Source organism: Apodemus sylvaticus, chromosome 9, assembly GCF_947179515.1.
Source record: "Apodemus sylvaticus chromosome 9, mApoSyl1.1, whole genome shotgun sequence".
NCBI lineage: Eukaryota > Metazoa > Chordata > Mammalia > Rodentia > Muridae > Apodemus > Apodemus sylvaticus.
The window spans coordinates 54,298,110-54,315,641 of NC_067480.1; the positions used below are offsets into that span (position 1 = coordinate 54,298,110).

General features: G+C 44.3%; 1 protein-coding gene across 1 annotated transcript in view; it reads left to right on the forward strand.

Moving 5' to 3' along the window:
- Nucleotides 1-15,344, forward strand: part of Trak2 (trafficking kinesin protein 2) — a 55,840-nt gene extending 40,496 nt beyond the window's left edge. Inside the window, exons 10-16 of the mRNA XM_052192520.1 lie at nt 307-444; nt 4,357-4,433; nt 4,793-4,993; nt 6,478-6,776; nt 7,914-8,180; nt 9,935-10,040; nt 11,852-15,344. Of these exons, the coding sequence (XP_052048480.1) occupies nt 307-444; nt 4,357-4,433; nt 4,793-4,993; nt 6,478-6,776; nt 7,914-8,180; nt 9,935-10,040; nt 11,852-12,530 (1,767 nt within the window). The 3' untranslated portion in view covers nt 12,531-15,344. The remainder of the gene's footprint in view (nt 1-306; nt 445-4,356; nt 4,434-4,792; nt 4,994-6,477; nt 6,777-7,913; nt 8,181-9,934; nt 10,041-11,851) is intronic.
- Nucleotides 15,345-17,532: the final 2,188 nt, after the last annotated feature.

Genomic DNA, 17,532 nt, shown 5'->3' on the forward strand with positions numbered 1-17,532 from the left:
CCTCCATGGGTGTTTGGGGCCTGAGCCATCAGATACTGAATTGACAGTTTCAGTGGTCGGTGCCTCCATTCAGGTTTGAGAAGTCACATCTTTACAGTACTCGCCCAGACATCTCAGACCCTGGCAGTTCAACATAAAGATGCTCTTACTGAGTTTGCTTCAGAGTCTGTTGTTGAAATGATATTCGTACAGTCTGCTGAGCCCTGAATAAAATTAATACCCCTTCAAGGTGCCTTTCCCCAGGTCTTTACAGTAGCCAGGGCTGACTGGGGAGGTAATAAAATGCTCTGCTTTTTTCCTTTCCAGCTTCATGAGTTACAGGACAGAAACATGGAGTGCCTGGGAATGTTACATGAGTCCCAAGAAGAAATAAAAGAGCTTCGTAGCAAATCCGGCCCCTCGGCTCATCTCTGCTTCTCCCAGTCTTACGGAGTTTTTACAGGGGTAAGAAACCATGGAAGACGCCATGTTCCTAAAGGAAGGAAAGAAAGGAAGTGTAGATCTGTTCACACAGAGTGTGATGTGTGATTCAGGCAGAGAACACTTTGCCATTGTTTCCGGGACACAGTACAGAGCCACAATTTAATTTGCATATCTGCATATTCCTTAGCACTCTTACTTCCCCAGATGACATTCTAAAGTTGCTGCAGTGTTTGAGATAAACTCTAAGGAAATTGGGTTTTGATCTGTGTACCACAGATCACGCAAACGAGGTTGCCCTTCTTAGACCTCTTAGTCTACCACCTGTGGAAGCCATACTTTTCAATCTTTATGGCTATTTGCTTTGGGTGTCCAACACACATGAGCCATTGTGTAGTTGTAGAGGGCAGAGAACAACTTATGGGAATTGGCTCTTTCCTTCCATGATGATGTGGGACTAAACTTGGATTAAACTCCGGTTGTCAGACTTGGAAGCAAGCGTTTTTACCCAAAGAATCATATTCCTAGCCAAAAAAAAAATTTTTTTTTAAGATTTTTCCCCATTTGTTGCATATACATGTACATGTACCTGTTCGTGTGTCATGTGCACTGGTGGAGTTCAGAAGACATTTGCAGGCAGTATTTGGCTAACTTGTCACCCACTAGAGTAATTTAGGAAGGGGGACTCTCGACTGAGAAAACGCCTCCAGAAGATTGGCCTGCGGGCGAGCCTGAGGGTATTTTCCTTATTAGTGCCATTAGTGATGGGCAGGGCCTCGCCACTGTGGTGGGGTCACCCCTGGGCTGGTGGTCCTCAGTGCTGTAAGAGAGCAAGTAGAGCAAGCCACCGTGGCCACTGCACTAGACCCTGCTTCCCTACCTGCCTTCAGTTCCTGCCCTGACATCCCTGGATGATGGATGTGTAACATCTAAGGAGAAATTACCCCTTTCCTCCCCAAGTTGCTCTTGATGCTGGTGATTTATTGCAGAACAGAAGCTCTCAGACAGCTTTCAGAGTTGGTTCTCTTCCCACGACGTGCGTTTCAGGCATCTCATCAGCCTTACAGCATACTTTGTACATCTAAACCTTGCTCTGTAAAACTTAAGGTTCTTGATAGGTGTAACTCTACCGAGTCTGTAAGTCTCCTGTGGCAATCTTGACTTTTTTAACTCATTAGTAAATAGTATTTGGAGAATGGTAGAGAATGGAGAATAAGCCTATGCCAGACTTTGTCACATTGCTTCAAAGAGCTGTTATAACCAGGTTCCCAGAGAAAGGCTGTGCAGCTCTGGGCTTTGGAGACTGTCAGTGTTTGCTACAGGCTGGCCTCTAGCTCGTGTGTGTGTGTGTGTGTGTGTGTGTGTGTGTGTGTCTGTGTGTCTGTGTGTCTGTGTGTTGATATCTGTTAACAACTGTTTCCCTTCTTTCATTTCCTGGTCTCTCTTTCTGCTGACCTGTTCCTCGTGCTTCTCCTCAGCGGTGATCTTTCCATGTCTTCCCACTTTCTTCCCTGTCATAGTTGACTAGGATCAGAGAACAGCTGTCTAGGGTGTGCACCTTTACCTTCACCCTAAACCACATTGTTTGGGTTTTTTTAAATACCATTCATTTACCACTATAGGGAATTGAACTCAGGACCTATGTGTGCTGGGCAAGTGCTCTACAGATTACAGCCTCAGCATTTTTTTCTTTAATTTTTAATTTTGAAATAATTTGAAACTTACAGTCAAATTCCAGATAGTAGTACCAAGAATGTTTATGTATTCTTCACTTAGATTCCTTGTTTTTTAACAGGTTAATTAATGTATTCGCTATTTCCTCTCAGTGTTCTTTTGTTTGTTTGGTTGGTTGGTTCATTGTTTTTGTTTTCCTGAACTGTTTTATAACAAGCTGCAGATGCTTCTATTAGCCCTCACTGCTTAAGACAGGCGCAGTGTTTAGTACAGTCCAGGATATGGGCTATCTGTCACCATGAAGTTGACTCAGTACAACAGTGTCATCTTGTCCGAGGAGCCCTCTCAGACTTTCCCAATTCTCCCAACAATGCCTCTTACTCTATACTTGTAAACTATGGTTTGTGTTCATTTCCTCATTTATAAATCCAATCTCCTAGGCTCAAGTGATCCTCTTGCCTTAGCCTCCTGACTACTTGAGATTACATGTGCTGGCCACTGCACCCTGCTCCAAAAATGTCCTTTGAAGGATATGTATGGGGGTCAACAAGATGACTTAATGGGTAAAAGGCCTTTGCCACACAAACCTGGAGACTTGAGTTAGATCCCAGAACCCATGTCTGAGTTAGGGTTTTACTGTTGTGAACAGACACCATGACCAAGGACAACATTTAATCAGGGATAGCTTACAGACTCAGAGGTTCAGTCCATTATCATCAGGGTGAGAGCATCACAGCATCCAGGCAGGTCTGGGGCAGAAGTAGCTGATAGATCTACATCTTGTTCCAAAGGCAAACATAAGACTGGCTTCCAGGGAGCTAGGATGAGGGTCTTAAAGCCCATGCCTACAATGATGCACTTCCTACAACAAGGCCACACCTACTCCAACAAAGCCACACGTCCTAATAGTGTCACTCCCTGGGCCAACCTTATACAAACCATTATACCACATAAAACTGGAAGAAGAGAGCTAACTCCACAGGGTTGTTCTCTGACCTCTACACACGCTTGCATTCACAGAGAAATTAAAAAACAGGATACCTTGTGTGTGCTTCTTCAGTGTGAAGTAATGTTATGTTATTTCACAAGGTACATTCATCCTATTGTCAGTGTTTACTAACTATGAATTTTTGGTCAAAGTGTTATCTGCCAGTTTTTTACCCTTGAGGGTTAATATTATTAATGAACTAAGTAAGTTAGCAGTACTAATTTACTATCCGTGAATGAAAGCTAGCAGATGCTACGTTAACCAGGTGATCAAAGGTCTTTATCAAATTTTCAGCCATCGAGTTCAGCTCTACCCAGGGTTCTTTGGTAATTTCTGTGATGACTGCTGTTCTAGTTGCTGTGATACAATTCTCTGACAAAAAGAAAGTTGGGGAGAAGGAGTTTGTTTTATCTCATAATTCTAGGTCTGCAAGTCTGTTGAGGGAAGTCAAGACAGGAACCTAACTCATCTGCTGAATCATAGCCACAGTCAGGAGCAGAGGAAAGTGAAGGATGCGCACCCTGGCTTGTGCTCAGCTCAGTTTCCCTACTTTTACACGGTTCAGACCCCTCTGCCTTGGGAATGGTGCCATGGGTGTGGGCACACAGTGGGCTGGGGCTTCTTCAGCTTTTAGCAGTTTTCTAATTCCATCCTTTTTTTTTTTTTTTTTTTGTATTTACTAACAACCTTTTACTAGAGCTTTTCTGACACATGTATTTGTTTAGTCAGTGTGAAGCATAGGTTCTTATTTACTCAGTGGGTTATAAGCCATTTTTATTATTTATTTTGATTCTCAAGTTGTCCAAGATCTAGCCAATAGGATCTCCTTCATGCAAATTTTGTACTTTTTGTCCCAGCCCAGGAGTCAGCCATCTCTCCAAGGAGCTTTGGTGACTTTGAGAAATAACATTGAGTCCAAGACCTGGGTACCAAATGTGCCAATTGCCACTAAAGTATTGTGGCTTCTGGACTCTTTCAGATGCTCAAGTCAGGACATGTATGTGTTTCATACACATCCCTATGTATATATCTATTCCTCCATCTGTGTATCTGAGGATGTTAAAAACCAGGTTAGAACCAGCCATCCTCAGTCCTGCCCTACTGAGCCATACTGCTTAGCCCTCATCTCTGAGCAGATCATCAAAACCATGGAAGTATATGAAACATTAGCACAGAAACTACAGCAAAGCAAGAAGTCGTCTTGGTCTGCAGCCTGTCAGACCTCCTGTGTTTGTCCACACACAGTAGTCACTTTACTGAACTTCTTCCCTTAGGAATCGTTGGCAGCTGAGATCGAGGGGACCATGCGTAAAAAGCTGAGTTTGGATGGGGAATCTGTGTTTAAACAAAAGTAAGTACAGGTTACAAGGGCTGTTGTCGCACCATCAGAGTAGAAATGTAAAAGAAGAATGATACTTCTTTTAAAGGCCCATGTGGTGGAGGCATACGTAACAATGTGAGGTCCTGGGTTCGATACCTCAGCATGGAGAGAAGGAGCCACAGGACAGAGCCATGACTGCAGTCAGGAGTGAATCTGCTGCTGTGCAGATTGTCTTCCCATGAGGGAGCTCTCCTGTATCAGTTGTTTTCTCAATTTCCCCAAATGAGAGCTCTCGGGCGGGTTTATGTCTGGTTCTGTGTCTATGTACAGCGCTCAGAAAGTGCTCTCCTGAGTAAGACTAACGGGAGGGGATGCTTCCTTTCTGACAGGGCCCAGCAGAAACGGGTGTTTGATACTGTCAAGGTTGCCAATGACACTCGGGGCCGCTCTGTCACATTCCCAGTCCTGCTACCCATCCCAGGCTCTAACCGTTCAAGTGTCATCATGACAGCGAAGCCTTTTGAGTCTGGTGTCCCGATAGCAGAGGACAAAACACCCCTGAGCCAAGGGGGCAGCACGGATGTTGCAGGGTAAGTTAGGAAGTGGGGAGGGGGCGGCTGCATCCTCACCATGTTGGCATACCACATTTGAGAACTCAGACCCCAGCATCCCTGAACACTGCAGTCCAGAAGGTTCTGCAGCCGGCAGTTCTCACTGCATTCTGATGCCTACATTGTGCCATGGTGGTGTTAGAGTGTGTGTACACATTCACTTGCCATGTTCCTTCTAATCAATTCTAGAATGCCTCCTAATGTCAGTGCTGAAAAGTAGGGGTTTGTGCACCAGAGACCTATGAGAAGCAGTCTTTGCAACTTATAACCTTTGCTTTCTTTCAGATACACTGCTTATTTGGGGATATTTGTGGCTCCAAAATGAATGCTTTCATGCCTTTCTCAGTGACATTTGTCTGTCTCTCTGTCTGTCTTCCTTTTTTTTCTGTTATTGTTATTCATTTGTTTTGAGGTAGGGCAGTTTCCTATACAGCCCAGACTGCCATCAAAATCGTGATTCTCCTGCCTGTCTCCTGAGTGCTGCAATTACTGGCATGTGCCACCATACCCTACTCATACTTTCTGTGATTAAAAGCATGTAATCGTGTATAGCTAGCTTTCACGGTTGTGTCAAGCAATGGTACCTCTTTCTCTCAGTAGTAGATTCTGTGAACTGTGGTAATACTAACTTTGGGAGTACCTGACCTGAACATAAAAGTAGACCACACCTGCAGTTTCATAATTAAATAAGATGGAGAAGTTAGCAAGAACAACATATTTTACTTTCTAAAGGTAATTGGAAATGATATGTGTCTTAGTCAGGGTTTCTAGTCCTCTATAAGAAGCAAGCTGGGGCCGGGCAGTGGTGGCACATGCCTGTAATCCCAGCACTTGGGAGGCAGAGACAGACAGATTTCTGAGTTCGAGGCCAGCCTGGTCTACCGAGTGGGTTCCAGGACAGCCAGGGCTACACAGAGAAACCCTGTTTCGAAAAAATCAAACCCCCCAAAAAAAGAAGCAAGCTGGGGAGGAAAGGGTTCATTCAGCCTACACTTCCATTCATCACCAAAGGATGTCAGGGCAGGAACCTGGAGTCAGGAACTGATGCAGAGACCAGGGAAGGCTGCTGCTTACTGGCTTACTTTCCCTGACTTGCTCAGCTTGCTTTCTTATAAAACCCAGGACTGCTAGCCCAGGGATAGCACCACCCAGAATTACCTCCCCTCTTTATTACTAATTGAGAAAATGCCCTACTGCTGGATCTCATGGAGGCATTTCCTCAAGGGAGGCTCCTTTCTCTGATAACTCTAGCTGTGTCAAGGTGACAAACAAAACCAGCCAGTACAATATGTTACAGTGGTTGCTGTGATAAGAGTATTATTGATGATTTTGTTTGTTATTTCTATATTTCAAATAGCTAAGAAAATACCTCATTCTTAAGGTCAGTCTTTTTTAATGTCCAGCACTGTAGAGAGGAGAGGTCGCAATCTACAGTCCCATCGTTGAATATGATTTTCCCACAGAAACTCTCAGCCCACGAACCCCCCAGAATCCCCTGAAGATAGTGATCTGGCTACAGCATTGCATCGCCTTAGCCTGAGAAGACAGAACTACCTAAGTGAGAAGCAGTTCTTTGCTGAAGAATGGGAACGGAAGATCCAGACTCTGGCCGAGCAGGAGGAAGAAGTTAGTAGCTGTGATGCCCCCACAGAGAACGTCGCCTCAGTCTGCAGTGACCACTCGGAGATCACGGACCTTGGCAGTGCCGGCTGCCTGCGAGGCTTCATGCCAGAGAAGTTACAGATTGTCAAGCCCCTGGAAGGTAATAAGTCAGTAACAGCTTTTAGAAGCTGTGTATATGTTAGATTCTCTCCTAGAATTGAGACCTGTTATGATGGCACCCTGTGTACAGGCTGTCTGTCTGTCTGTCTGTCTGTGCCGTGATGCCACATAACAGTTAGTGAATAATGAGACCTGAGTCACCAAGTCTTCAGCCGTTCGTTCCTTTCTGGCATTTTAGTATCAGTGGAAGAGGGAAGAGGGAAGGCGCTTACCCTGCCTTTTGCTACAGAATCCCATTGACAGCATTTGCATGGTAGGACCAACAGGCCGAGGTGAATGAAGGGTTACAACTGGAGGAGAGTCCCTGCTATAGCGGCACACAGTTACATCTGTCCTCTGCTCCTTCAGCTCAGGTTTCCCTAAAGCACAACTTAAATCCAAAATAAATATCTGATTTATGACATACTAATGGTTCACAAATGATTCTCTAATTCTGGGCTTAAAAGTTCCTTATAAAAAAAACAAAAGTTTACATAGGTATTGTGTAGACTCCTGCTTTGATCCAAGTTGGTTAGAGTTGCTGATTTCAGGATGAAATTACCACAGCGACACAGTTAGCTGTGACACCCTGTACAAGGGCATGGGATGCTCTTCCATCCGTCACCCGGGCTGGACCAAAGGGACGCGTTCTCCACCTACCACCTGCGCTTCCCTGTTCTTCCCGGCAGCCCAGGGAAAGGAGACTCACGAGCAGGCAGGGACGTGCACAAGGAAATTCAAGTTATTTTCCAACCTAAGTGCCCAGGTTTTGCTTCTAAGTTCATAAGCTGTGCTGGGTGGACATTGTTTTTTGCCACCTGGGAAGATTCAGCCTGTCCCTGAAGTGGGTGGCCTCCTTCCTGCCTGAGCAGCCTGGGTCCTATTTAAAGCCCTTATTGGGTTTTTTTTCTCCTCTTATTTAGATGTCCCTTTGAAGATTGTCTTTTGAAATAGAAAAGTTACTGCTCAAACTTTCCATGTCATGTCAGTTTTCTGTTAGAGAACTTAAATTTACAAATTTTAACAAAATGTCAAAACCAAATAAGTGTCTCTGTGGTGACTGTTGCCGCTCGCAAACCAGCTTCTCCAAGGCTGGAGTGTGGGAAGTGTAACCATGCTTGTCCGCTTGCCTGCTCAGGGTCACAGACTCTGCATCACTGGCAGCAGCTCGCCCAGCCAAACCTGGGAAGCATTCTTGATCCACGGCCAGGCGTCATTACTAAAGGCTTCACACAGATGCCCAGGGAGCTCGTCTATCACATCTCGGACTTGGAGGAGGATGAAGAAGAGGGAATCACTTTTCAGGTTCAGCAGCCTCTTCCACTGGAGCAGACACCTGCACAGCCCACGCCAGTCACAGGGATCTTCCTGCCACCCATGACCTCAGCGGGTGGGCCAGTCACAGGTGAGAGGAGGCACAGTTGAGTATGGCCTCCTAGCCAGTACACTGCACTGTCTGATCCAGCTACCCTGCACAGTCTCCCTGGAGTTTACTCATCAGTGGAGATAAAATAATATAAACCCACAGCACTGCTGCCGGTTCCAGTCCCTCCCCTCTCTCCTGCCAGCCTGCAGAAGTTAGACAGAGTGAGAGGGCGGGTCAGTCAGTGGCTTGCAAGCCTTATGGTCTCAGGGTCCTTGATGCTCTTAAAAGCCCCTGAGAATCTCAGGTTTGTCTATATAGGTTATGTCTACTGATACTAATTAAGTTAGAATAAAAACTGAGAACTTATAAAAAAAATTAACCCATTTAAAAATAAAAGTTCTGCTATGCAAATACTGGTTTCTGAAAAACAACTTCGTTGGATATAGTGAGAAAATGGTTTTGTTTTATAATTTTGCAAGTAATTTATGACTTAATTGAAGATTCTCATTATGAACATTCAGTCTGATGCAATGTTCTATATGAAAAACGTGAAGAAAATACACTCTCAGATGAGTGTGTAGCTGGAAAGGAAAGTATTTAATCTCCTTTCTTAGAATTGTGGATGCCGTTTGCAGTCAGATGAGAAGTGGGTGAGTGGTAGTTTCTTGAATAGTCGCAGCAGTGTGGAAACCTGTCAGTGGATTTGCACGTTCGTTTTCATGAAAGCACGCTGGTCCTTCTCCTTGGAGTCTGCTCTGCATGGTTTGGCGCCCTGCCTTGGTTGGTTGGCACCACGCAGATGATACCCAGGTGCTGACTCTGCATGAGAGGTGGTATTGGTGTCACTGCTTCCATCAGTGTGAAGGCTGCAATATGAGGACGTTTCCAAGCTCTTGGGAGGGACTTAAGTTCCCTAAAACCCGATTTTCACTCAAAACTTATGTTTGTCATTGGCAGAAAATACTGACAGCTTTTTTTTATTTTTTTTTTTTTTTGACAGCTTTTTTTTTTTCCCAAGAAAATGCCTGCCAGATTCCGGAGTCTGAATAATTATGGCTTGTGTGTTAATTGTACTTTTGAGTAGAGTTCCCTGATACAGTTTCAACTTAGCTGCACAATGCTTTTCTGTAGGCAGCCGCTGTTTGTATGGCCTGCCCTGTAGACAGCAGGGCACTTTCCACTCCCACGTGCTACACAGTAAAAAGATTTACAGCTTCATGATAACTTGACTCTTTTATCAAGCACCTTCTTTAGTTAGTTTGGCTTTGAAAAAAATACTGCGAATTTGTAAGAATGAAGAATACAACTTACAATCTGGTGTCATTGCCTTGGTGCTAAGGAGATAGGATTTTTACCCACCACTGCTTTTGTGCCCGCATGCAAATCTCAACCCCATATAATAATAATAATAACAGTAATAATAATAATAATAATAATAATAATGCCTCATCCTTGCATTACTGTGAAGTGTTCTGAAGTCAGCACACAATACTGTAAGAACCAGAGTTTGACCTGCGTGCCTAGATAATTTTTTAATGTGTTTTCGGTGACTTTTTCTCTCATTTCTAAGCTATTTTTGCTCCTTTATTTGTAATTTTAAAGTACTGAGAGTTCAGTTGTATACTAATCAGTTAATACTAGTGTACTCTTTATATTTCATTTCCGAATTTAGGAACTTTCTACTACAAAGGCAGTTGATATATGCTGTATTGCTAACAAAATAACAAGCCTTTTATGTTATTAACCCAGTCTTTCAATTCTGTGTTTGGCTTTCTAAACATCTCTTATTTCAGTTGCAACTTCGAACCCTGGAAAGTGTCTCTCATTCACGAACTCGACATTCACCTTCACCACCTGCAGGATCTTACACCCCTCTGACGTCACTCAGGTCACCCCTAGGTAAGAGGACCTGGGGGGTGAGGCACACACAGTGTTCTTTGTCAGTTACCCTAAGTCTTAATTTCCAGGGTTTTAGTTAGCATTTGTGACTATTTGTCTTTAGACTATTTTGACATTGTATTTTCTCATTTGATCATATCTCTTTAAAGTAGGCAGAATATGTTCGCTAAAATGAAGAAACTGAGGCCTAGCAAATTAAGGTGACTGTTCCAGGAGCAGACAGCTAACACAAATGACCCACCTGAGGTGGTTTGTATCCAAACTGAACTAGGCTGCAAGGTTTGAGCTACCACACTCTTTACAAGCCCTCTATTCCTAATGCTCCCAAGTTCAGGTGCTTCAAGATCCTTCCAGGTTCAGTACTTTGCTTCAAAGATTCACAGGGTTATAAAGGTCTGGATGGACGTGTTATTTACTGACCTGGGTTTCCATCCACGTGGCTTGTCCTGTTCCTCCATTTATTATTTGATAGTTGGTTTCTGACAGTGCATTGGAATTCCGCCCCCAAAACACTTGCAAGCATCAGTTTCCAAAGATGTCATCGGGGCTTTGTGGTGTAGGCATTGTTGGCCACCCTTGTGGGAGAGCTCCAGCCTCCACACAATGCCTCATGGTCCCAAGCCCCATCCTAAGCACCGTGTTGCTCCTTCTAGCACGGCCAGCCCTCCCCGTGACTATCTAGCTCACCCAACTCTATGCAAAGATATTTCTGAGTTATGGCGTCAGCAGCCAAATTATTCAAGACACAGACTTCACTTCCTGAGCCATATTGAGGCTGGTTCCAGCTGGTCAAATCGGAATCTGAGGTGGTATTCAGAGATACTTTGGCCTTTGTAGGGCAAGTATAATCAAAACTCAAGAAGAAAGATGATGCAGAAGCAAGCTGGTGGTGAGAGCATGGAGGGTAAGAGAGTGAATCCCAGCGTGTGAGTCACACCGGGAAGATTCTAAGGCCACCCTTGAGTCTGAAATCTCTAGCTGCCAACAAGGAGAGAAATAAGATGGCAATTCAAGCACATGTAAGAGGGAAGCAGTCACGACCAACGGGTGGTACCCAGTCATCAAGATCACAGGGTGGCACCCCATCAAGGGCCCAGCAGAAGCCTTCATGAAAGCATTTGCAGGTCTTCTACATTTGTTAGACACCAACAGAAGCCTTAGAAGTTTGCCTCTTACAGGGACTTTTGTAGGAATACAGCTGAGGAAGGGCAAGAAGTTCTGCCCTGAAGTGGGAAAAAGACGAGGTTCTCAGTCGAGCTTTGACCAAGGAGTCAGATCCCCTTGTACAAGTTGGTGCTCCGGAAGGGTATCAGTTAATTTGTTAATTTTATACTTGTCTTTAGTTCATACTCCTTGAAAATCTTGATTCTGTGTGTGATCATTTTGTACTAGGGAAAATGCATTAAATCCTGGTAACCTTGTTCACAGAGGAAAGCTGGGTAAAAGCCCTTCCATTCCACCATGACCTTAAATATATGATTTATGTAGGGTTTTTTTTTTTGTCTTACGTATAGAATAAGAAGGAAGATTTAATAGATGTCAGAGCTTTTCATTATTTTTTAATTTCTAAAAAAAAATAATACACCTTCCAAAGGGAGACTGGCAAGGCAGCTCATGAATGCCCAGGTGTTCCCATGGTTTAGAGTTAACACAGCTTGAGAAGATGACAGTTTAATTAGACACTATTTTTCAGTGAAATAAGGATGGCAAGGCTGCCCTTAAGAACACGCAGCCGGTTGGCCATCCCTGTCAGCTAACTGTAGGCGGGCTGGCCTTCCCGACCCCTCAGCTCCTGCCCACCTCTCTTCCAGCTCCGGTTTCCCATCCCTGTCCTGTGGAAGCAGTGCAGGCAGTTCATGCCACACGGCTGGGAACTCTCCTGCCGCGTCCTACAGACTAAGTACTGGTGAAGCCATCACAAACCGGCGGGACTCCACCATAACGTTCAGCAGTACGAGAAGCTTAGCCAAACTCCTGCAGGAGCGAGGCATCTCCGCCAAAGTGTACCACAGCCCGGCTCCAGAAAACCTCGTCCTGCAGTCTCGCCCCAAGGCCCTGGCCACCCCTTCCACACCACCAAATTCCCCGTCGCAGTCACCATGCTCCTCCCCCTTGCCCTTTGAACCCCGAGTCCATGTGTCTGAGAATTTCTTGGCTTCCCGACCAGCTGAAACATTCCTGCAAGAAATGTATGGCTTGAGACCTTCAAGGGCCCCTCCTGATGTTGGCCAGCTGAAGATGAACTTGGTAGACAGGCTGAAGAGGCTGGGAATAGCCAGGGTGGTCAAGACCCCTGATGCCCAGGAGAACGGGAAAAGCCGAGAGGCCGAAATGGGTCTTCAGAAGCCAGACTCTGCTGTTTATTTAAATTCAGGTGGCAGTTTACTGGGTGGACTGAGGAGGAACCAGAGTCTTCCAGTCATGATGGGTAGCTTTGGAGCCCCAGTTTGCACAACCTCACCCAAAATGGGTGTCCTGAAGGAAGATTGAGGCTCAACATTAGCTAACCTCGTGTATAAATTAGCACATGAAGGATAGAGATGCACTGAGAATGGGAACAGCCTAACTTGAGAGAAAAGGAATGTTGCAGAAGGACTGTGAAAGTGGAGAGGGCGTAGTGACAGGATAGAGCGTTTGGAAGATGGTCTTTGAAGATGGAGTCAAGTAAAAGTGGGGACAAGTGACAGCAGTTTGGAGGCAAATGGAAGAGCTAGTTTGCTCCTTCAGCTACGTTTCCTTGCCTTAGAAATAAAAAGAGAATAGAAAAATAAACCAAATTCTATCGAAACGTGACAGTAATGCTAAACTGATAGCACCTTTGTCTCTAGAGAACACAAGCGCCTGCCTAGGAAGGAAACCTGAACAGCCAAGGCCAGGCTGTTGCGGGGAGGAGGCTGTTCCAGAGAGTTGCGCATGCGCAGTTGTCTGTTACTGAGCCGGTGGGCGGTACCTTCCCTGCTGGTCCCTGGTCAAATGCATCCATCCAATGGTGCACTCTCAGCATTAGCAAAATAGGGAATCTTGTCATTTACATCAAAAATGGAGACTTTCTTATTTGGGGACTTTGAGGCACTGACTTCAGTTTTTTAAGCTTGTATTTTTGTACAACAACAAGAAAAATTTAAAAAATAATGAGTGGGCTTGGAGGGATTTAATAGGAAAATAAGAGTAAATTGGAATCAAAACCGTTTTTAGGCTATTCCTTCTGGACAGTACGGTGGCTCGGGAACGCAAACATAATTGCATAGTTCTCAGTTTTCCTTGGAGGCCAGAGGGTTTAAACCAGAAGTGCAATCAGTCAGTAGGCAGTAGATTATGTTGTATATTTATATATTTAAATTTTTAAAGAAAAGTTAGTTGTAACTAACTTTTTCCAAAGTGTGCTATGCATATTTTTAATGAAAGATGACATGTATTTGCACAAAAATTCTCAGGCACATTAAATTATAAACTGAGGTAAAACCCAGGTGCTTGCTTTGAAAGTGTGTTTTTGTTAGATTTTGTTGTTTTCCTTGTGCACATTAAAGCATCTGCTTATCTCGGTGTGTGCAGGAGTAGAGAACGTGTGGAGAGCCGACATTCCTTTCCTCCAATTTCGTTTTTAACACGCTGAAAAGCACGGGCCTCACGCTGGGTTGGAGCAGCGCTGTGCGCTGAGGGGGCAGGTGACAGTCTGCCTCTGTAGGTGACTGGCGTGGCTTCGTCTCCACAGGGCTGCTGGAGCGCACAGGAGAAGAGGACAGGAGCTGCTTGTTTTGTTTGCCAAGGAAGAAAGTCTTTTACTTGGTCTTCTTGGTGCTCAATTTGCAAATAGTTTGCTTGAGAGAAATTCTTTTTAATATAACTTTTCTAAATTTCTCAGAAACAGGGTGGAGAGAGGCTCTCCCTTCGCCCCACTTCTGCCCCCTTCCCTCAGCCTAGCTACCGTCAAGTTCATCACACACACACACACACACACACACACACACAGTTTACAAAGCACTCCGGGTTAGCGAGTGACCCTGCCTGAAGCAGGCATGAACGATAATGCTGGTTAGGTTTCCTAAATATTCCAATTCACATTTTAAAAACAGCATTTGCATTTCTAGGCTATAAGTAGCTGGGAACCTCCCTTAAAGCTGTGCCTTGGTCCCTAAAGAAAGGGCTCCTCCTCCTCCTGCTGCCTCTGTGGACAGCTATGGAGGGACAGCACGGAGCAGGAAGGTGGGGCGGAGGGGGCGTGGCATGTTACCAACCAGGTCCACACATCGTACAGAAACCACTGTCATGAACCGGATGTCGTGGAGTTCTGTGTTGACAATAATTCTGACCTTCTGTCAGTGCCTAAGGGACCACTGGAAGCAGAGTTATGTCTTCGCAGCTAGATGAACACAGCTGATTAAAGAAAAACAGACTTAGGTTTTTGAAAATTAAATTGATCTTGATGTTCTGTCAGAACAAATTGTACCTGTTGCATGCTTATCTCCAAATGTGAATCCTGTCTTAAAACTGGGTTTTGCTGATTTTCAGTTTTCACCTAAAATTATTTTGGTACAGCCTGAGAATCTGTTACATGGGACGATCTGCAAACTACAACAAGAACTGGAACCTTCCAGTGAGCTCTTCCTCCACAGGACTCCGCTCTTCACGTTTGGGTTTTTGTTTTTTGTTTTTTATTTCATTCAGAGTCAGCTGGTGTGTACTTTCAATGCTTACCTGGGAAAACACAACTTTTCTCCTTTAGGATTTTCTGTGGTGATTTCTCAGGTACTTACAAGTAGCCTGTTACCTATTCAGAGAGTCTCCTTGAGCTCAGAATTAAAATTGCCCTGAATTTTTAAAGATCCCAAATCTTATGTAAATAGCCATTGTTAATTAAGAGGGTTTTGTTTTTTAGTCTTGTACTTGCCCCTGGTCTGACATAAATGATCAAACTCTGTCAGGGAAGGATGTTAGAGGAAGCTCACAAGAGCCTAGTATCTGTTGAAGGCACATTTTACGCAGTATTCCAAAGCCCTAGTACATAATTAGTAATGGGTGGTTCTCATGCCAGCTTGACACCTGGAGCTAGGGCTGTCTGTCCTGGGGCCTTGTCTGCTGTCAGGTGTGTAGAGACCTGTGCTTGGCCACAGGCATGCGCACTAGTCCACTGCCAAGTGTGGCCCCAGGCATGGGATCCTGGGGGCTCCAGGAAAATACTATTGTGTCATATCTGGAACATGACTTTGTCAAATAGCTCTTTATGTACCTTCCTTTGCTTTATCAATTGTAAATCAGATAGTAAATTGTAAATCAGATAATAAACACGAGGCTTCTTAAATTGTCCTGGGTCTCCCTGTGATTTCTGTTTCAGTCCTGCACAATCCAACACAGTCTTTATGTTGATTTTTATAATAAAAAAATTCCCAGATTTTGCTGAATACCAAAAATTATCATTTACAGTTGAGTTGTAAATAGATCTAATACATTATAGATTTTTAAGATTTTTATTAGTATGGGGATGAAGTTGAGGGTCAGACAATTTTCAGGAGTCAGTTCTTGACTTCAGCCACTTGACTGAGCCCCTTGTCAGCCCTCCTAGTGTTGCTAGGACTGGACTACACCGTGAATATGTACCACAGTAGCGCCATACCAACATCACACCAGTCAGCAGTAAAATCATTGCTGAGCAAATAGTAAATGTGGGAGGATTCAGATAGAAAACAATTCTTTCCAACAGACACTTTTCTCATCTCATCGCTATTTAGAAATTGTTTCTAAGTGATGGAATCAATAGAAAAAAAATCTTTCACTATCCTCGAATCTCCCTTACAAGTTTGTTTTTGAATTGTTTGTTTTGTTTGTGGTCCTGGGGTTGAATTTAGGGCCCCACTTGTATGTAGGCAAGTGCTCCGCCATTGAGCTATATCCCAGCACTCAGGACGGAGAAGCTGGTGGATCTCTGAGTTCAAGGCCAGCCGTATCTACAATTTCTACAACAGTTAGGATTGTGCCCCCACCCCTGGTCCCCAAGAAACCCTCAGAAACAAACAACAACAAACAATACATCCCCTCCTGTATTTTTTAAGACTCATATCCATACTGAACTGAATTGTGGTGTGGTCATTTTGGGAATGAAGTATTGTTGCAGGATAGTTGATCACACTATGACCCCTGAGATTGTGTTATTTACTGGAAAAACCTGCCTCTGGTTGTGCTGCTGCTGCTCATCCCTAGCACACACCTATAATCCAAGAGCTCTCTGCTTGAATACTGTAAATAGGATTAAATAAAGTCAACCAGAGGTCAAGGGGCAGAGCAAGCAACCAGTAAGACAGGAAGGATTATTAAGAAAAATCAGAGTAAGAGGGAATCTGGAGAACACATAGGAAGTAGAAGGGAGGGACATTCAGTCTGAAGGGGGATTTTTGGAGGTAGCCTGAGAAGTGAGGGTTCCTGCTAGGACCTGGACTGTGGAGGAAGGTCAGCTGGGTGCTTCCCCCACCTCTCTGAGCTAGCAGTCTGCCACCCTAGCATCTGGCTCCTGAGTCTTCATTGACAAAATCTGACAACTGAGATTTTGTTTAAAAAATAACAAAGTATGAAAAAATATATATTGGTGTTTTGAGACAGGGTTTTTGCCCTGGCTGGCTTGAAACTTGCTTTATAAACTCTGCTGGCCTTGAACTCTCAGAGAGCTGCCTTCTGCCTCCTGAGGAATAGAAATAAAGGCATGTACCACCATGCTGGGGTAAAACTCTTTTTGGCATAAGATGTTGGTAACAGTCTCAGTATCTTTGTGTCTTCTTTAACCATTAAGTCTTAGTCAACATTCCATGCATCCAAAAACCCAACCAGATTGGAGGCATTTAGCATCGCCTTGGCTTCTGTCCTCACTGTATTAAGTTTGACATACACTAGCATCATTTTGTTTTCTCATTGTTTTATAAGAAGGACCGAATGCCACAACAGTTTCAAATTTAAAAAGAAGTCTCAATACAGGCTGGCAAGTGGTGTCACCAGCAAGAGCTAAAAAATTTTTTTCAGCATGCAAAGTATGCCAAAGGAGGTGTTAGTGCAAAATACATAAAAGAAATATTACTTCACAAAACTTGTTATTTCATTGAAATCACTAAATTGTTAAAGAACAAAATTTTCACACCACATTCACACATTATTTATAATAGGCCAGAAATTTTTGCAAGTACAATTAGAAAATAGAGCATTAAAAGAAGAAAAAGCCAAAAAAGAGAGAAGCCATGGGGCGCTGGCCTTCTGTGGAGCTCCCCTCCCTCTGTACACACAGAGCCCCTCCTGTGTGATCCAGGTCTCTGTCCTTGACCTGCCTGCTGCCTACGCAAAGCACAAACCCTCAACACATACAAACTCTGTCAGCTTTCCTCTTAAGAAGGGAAGTACCAGTTGTGATGCCTGTGAGCCCAGCACTTGGGAGACCAAAGCCTGTGCTGTGCTGTGCTGTGCTGTGTCGGGGGCGAGGTGGAGGAGAGGGAGGAGGAGGGAGGCCACAGCATGG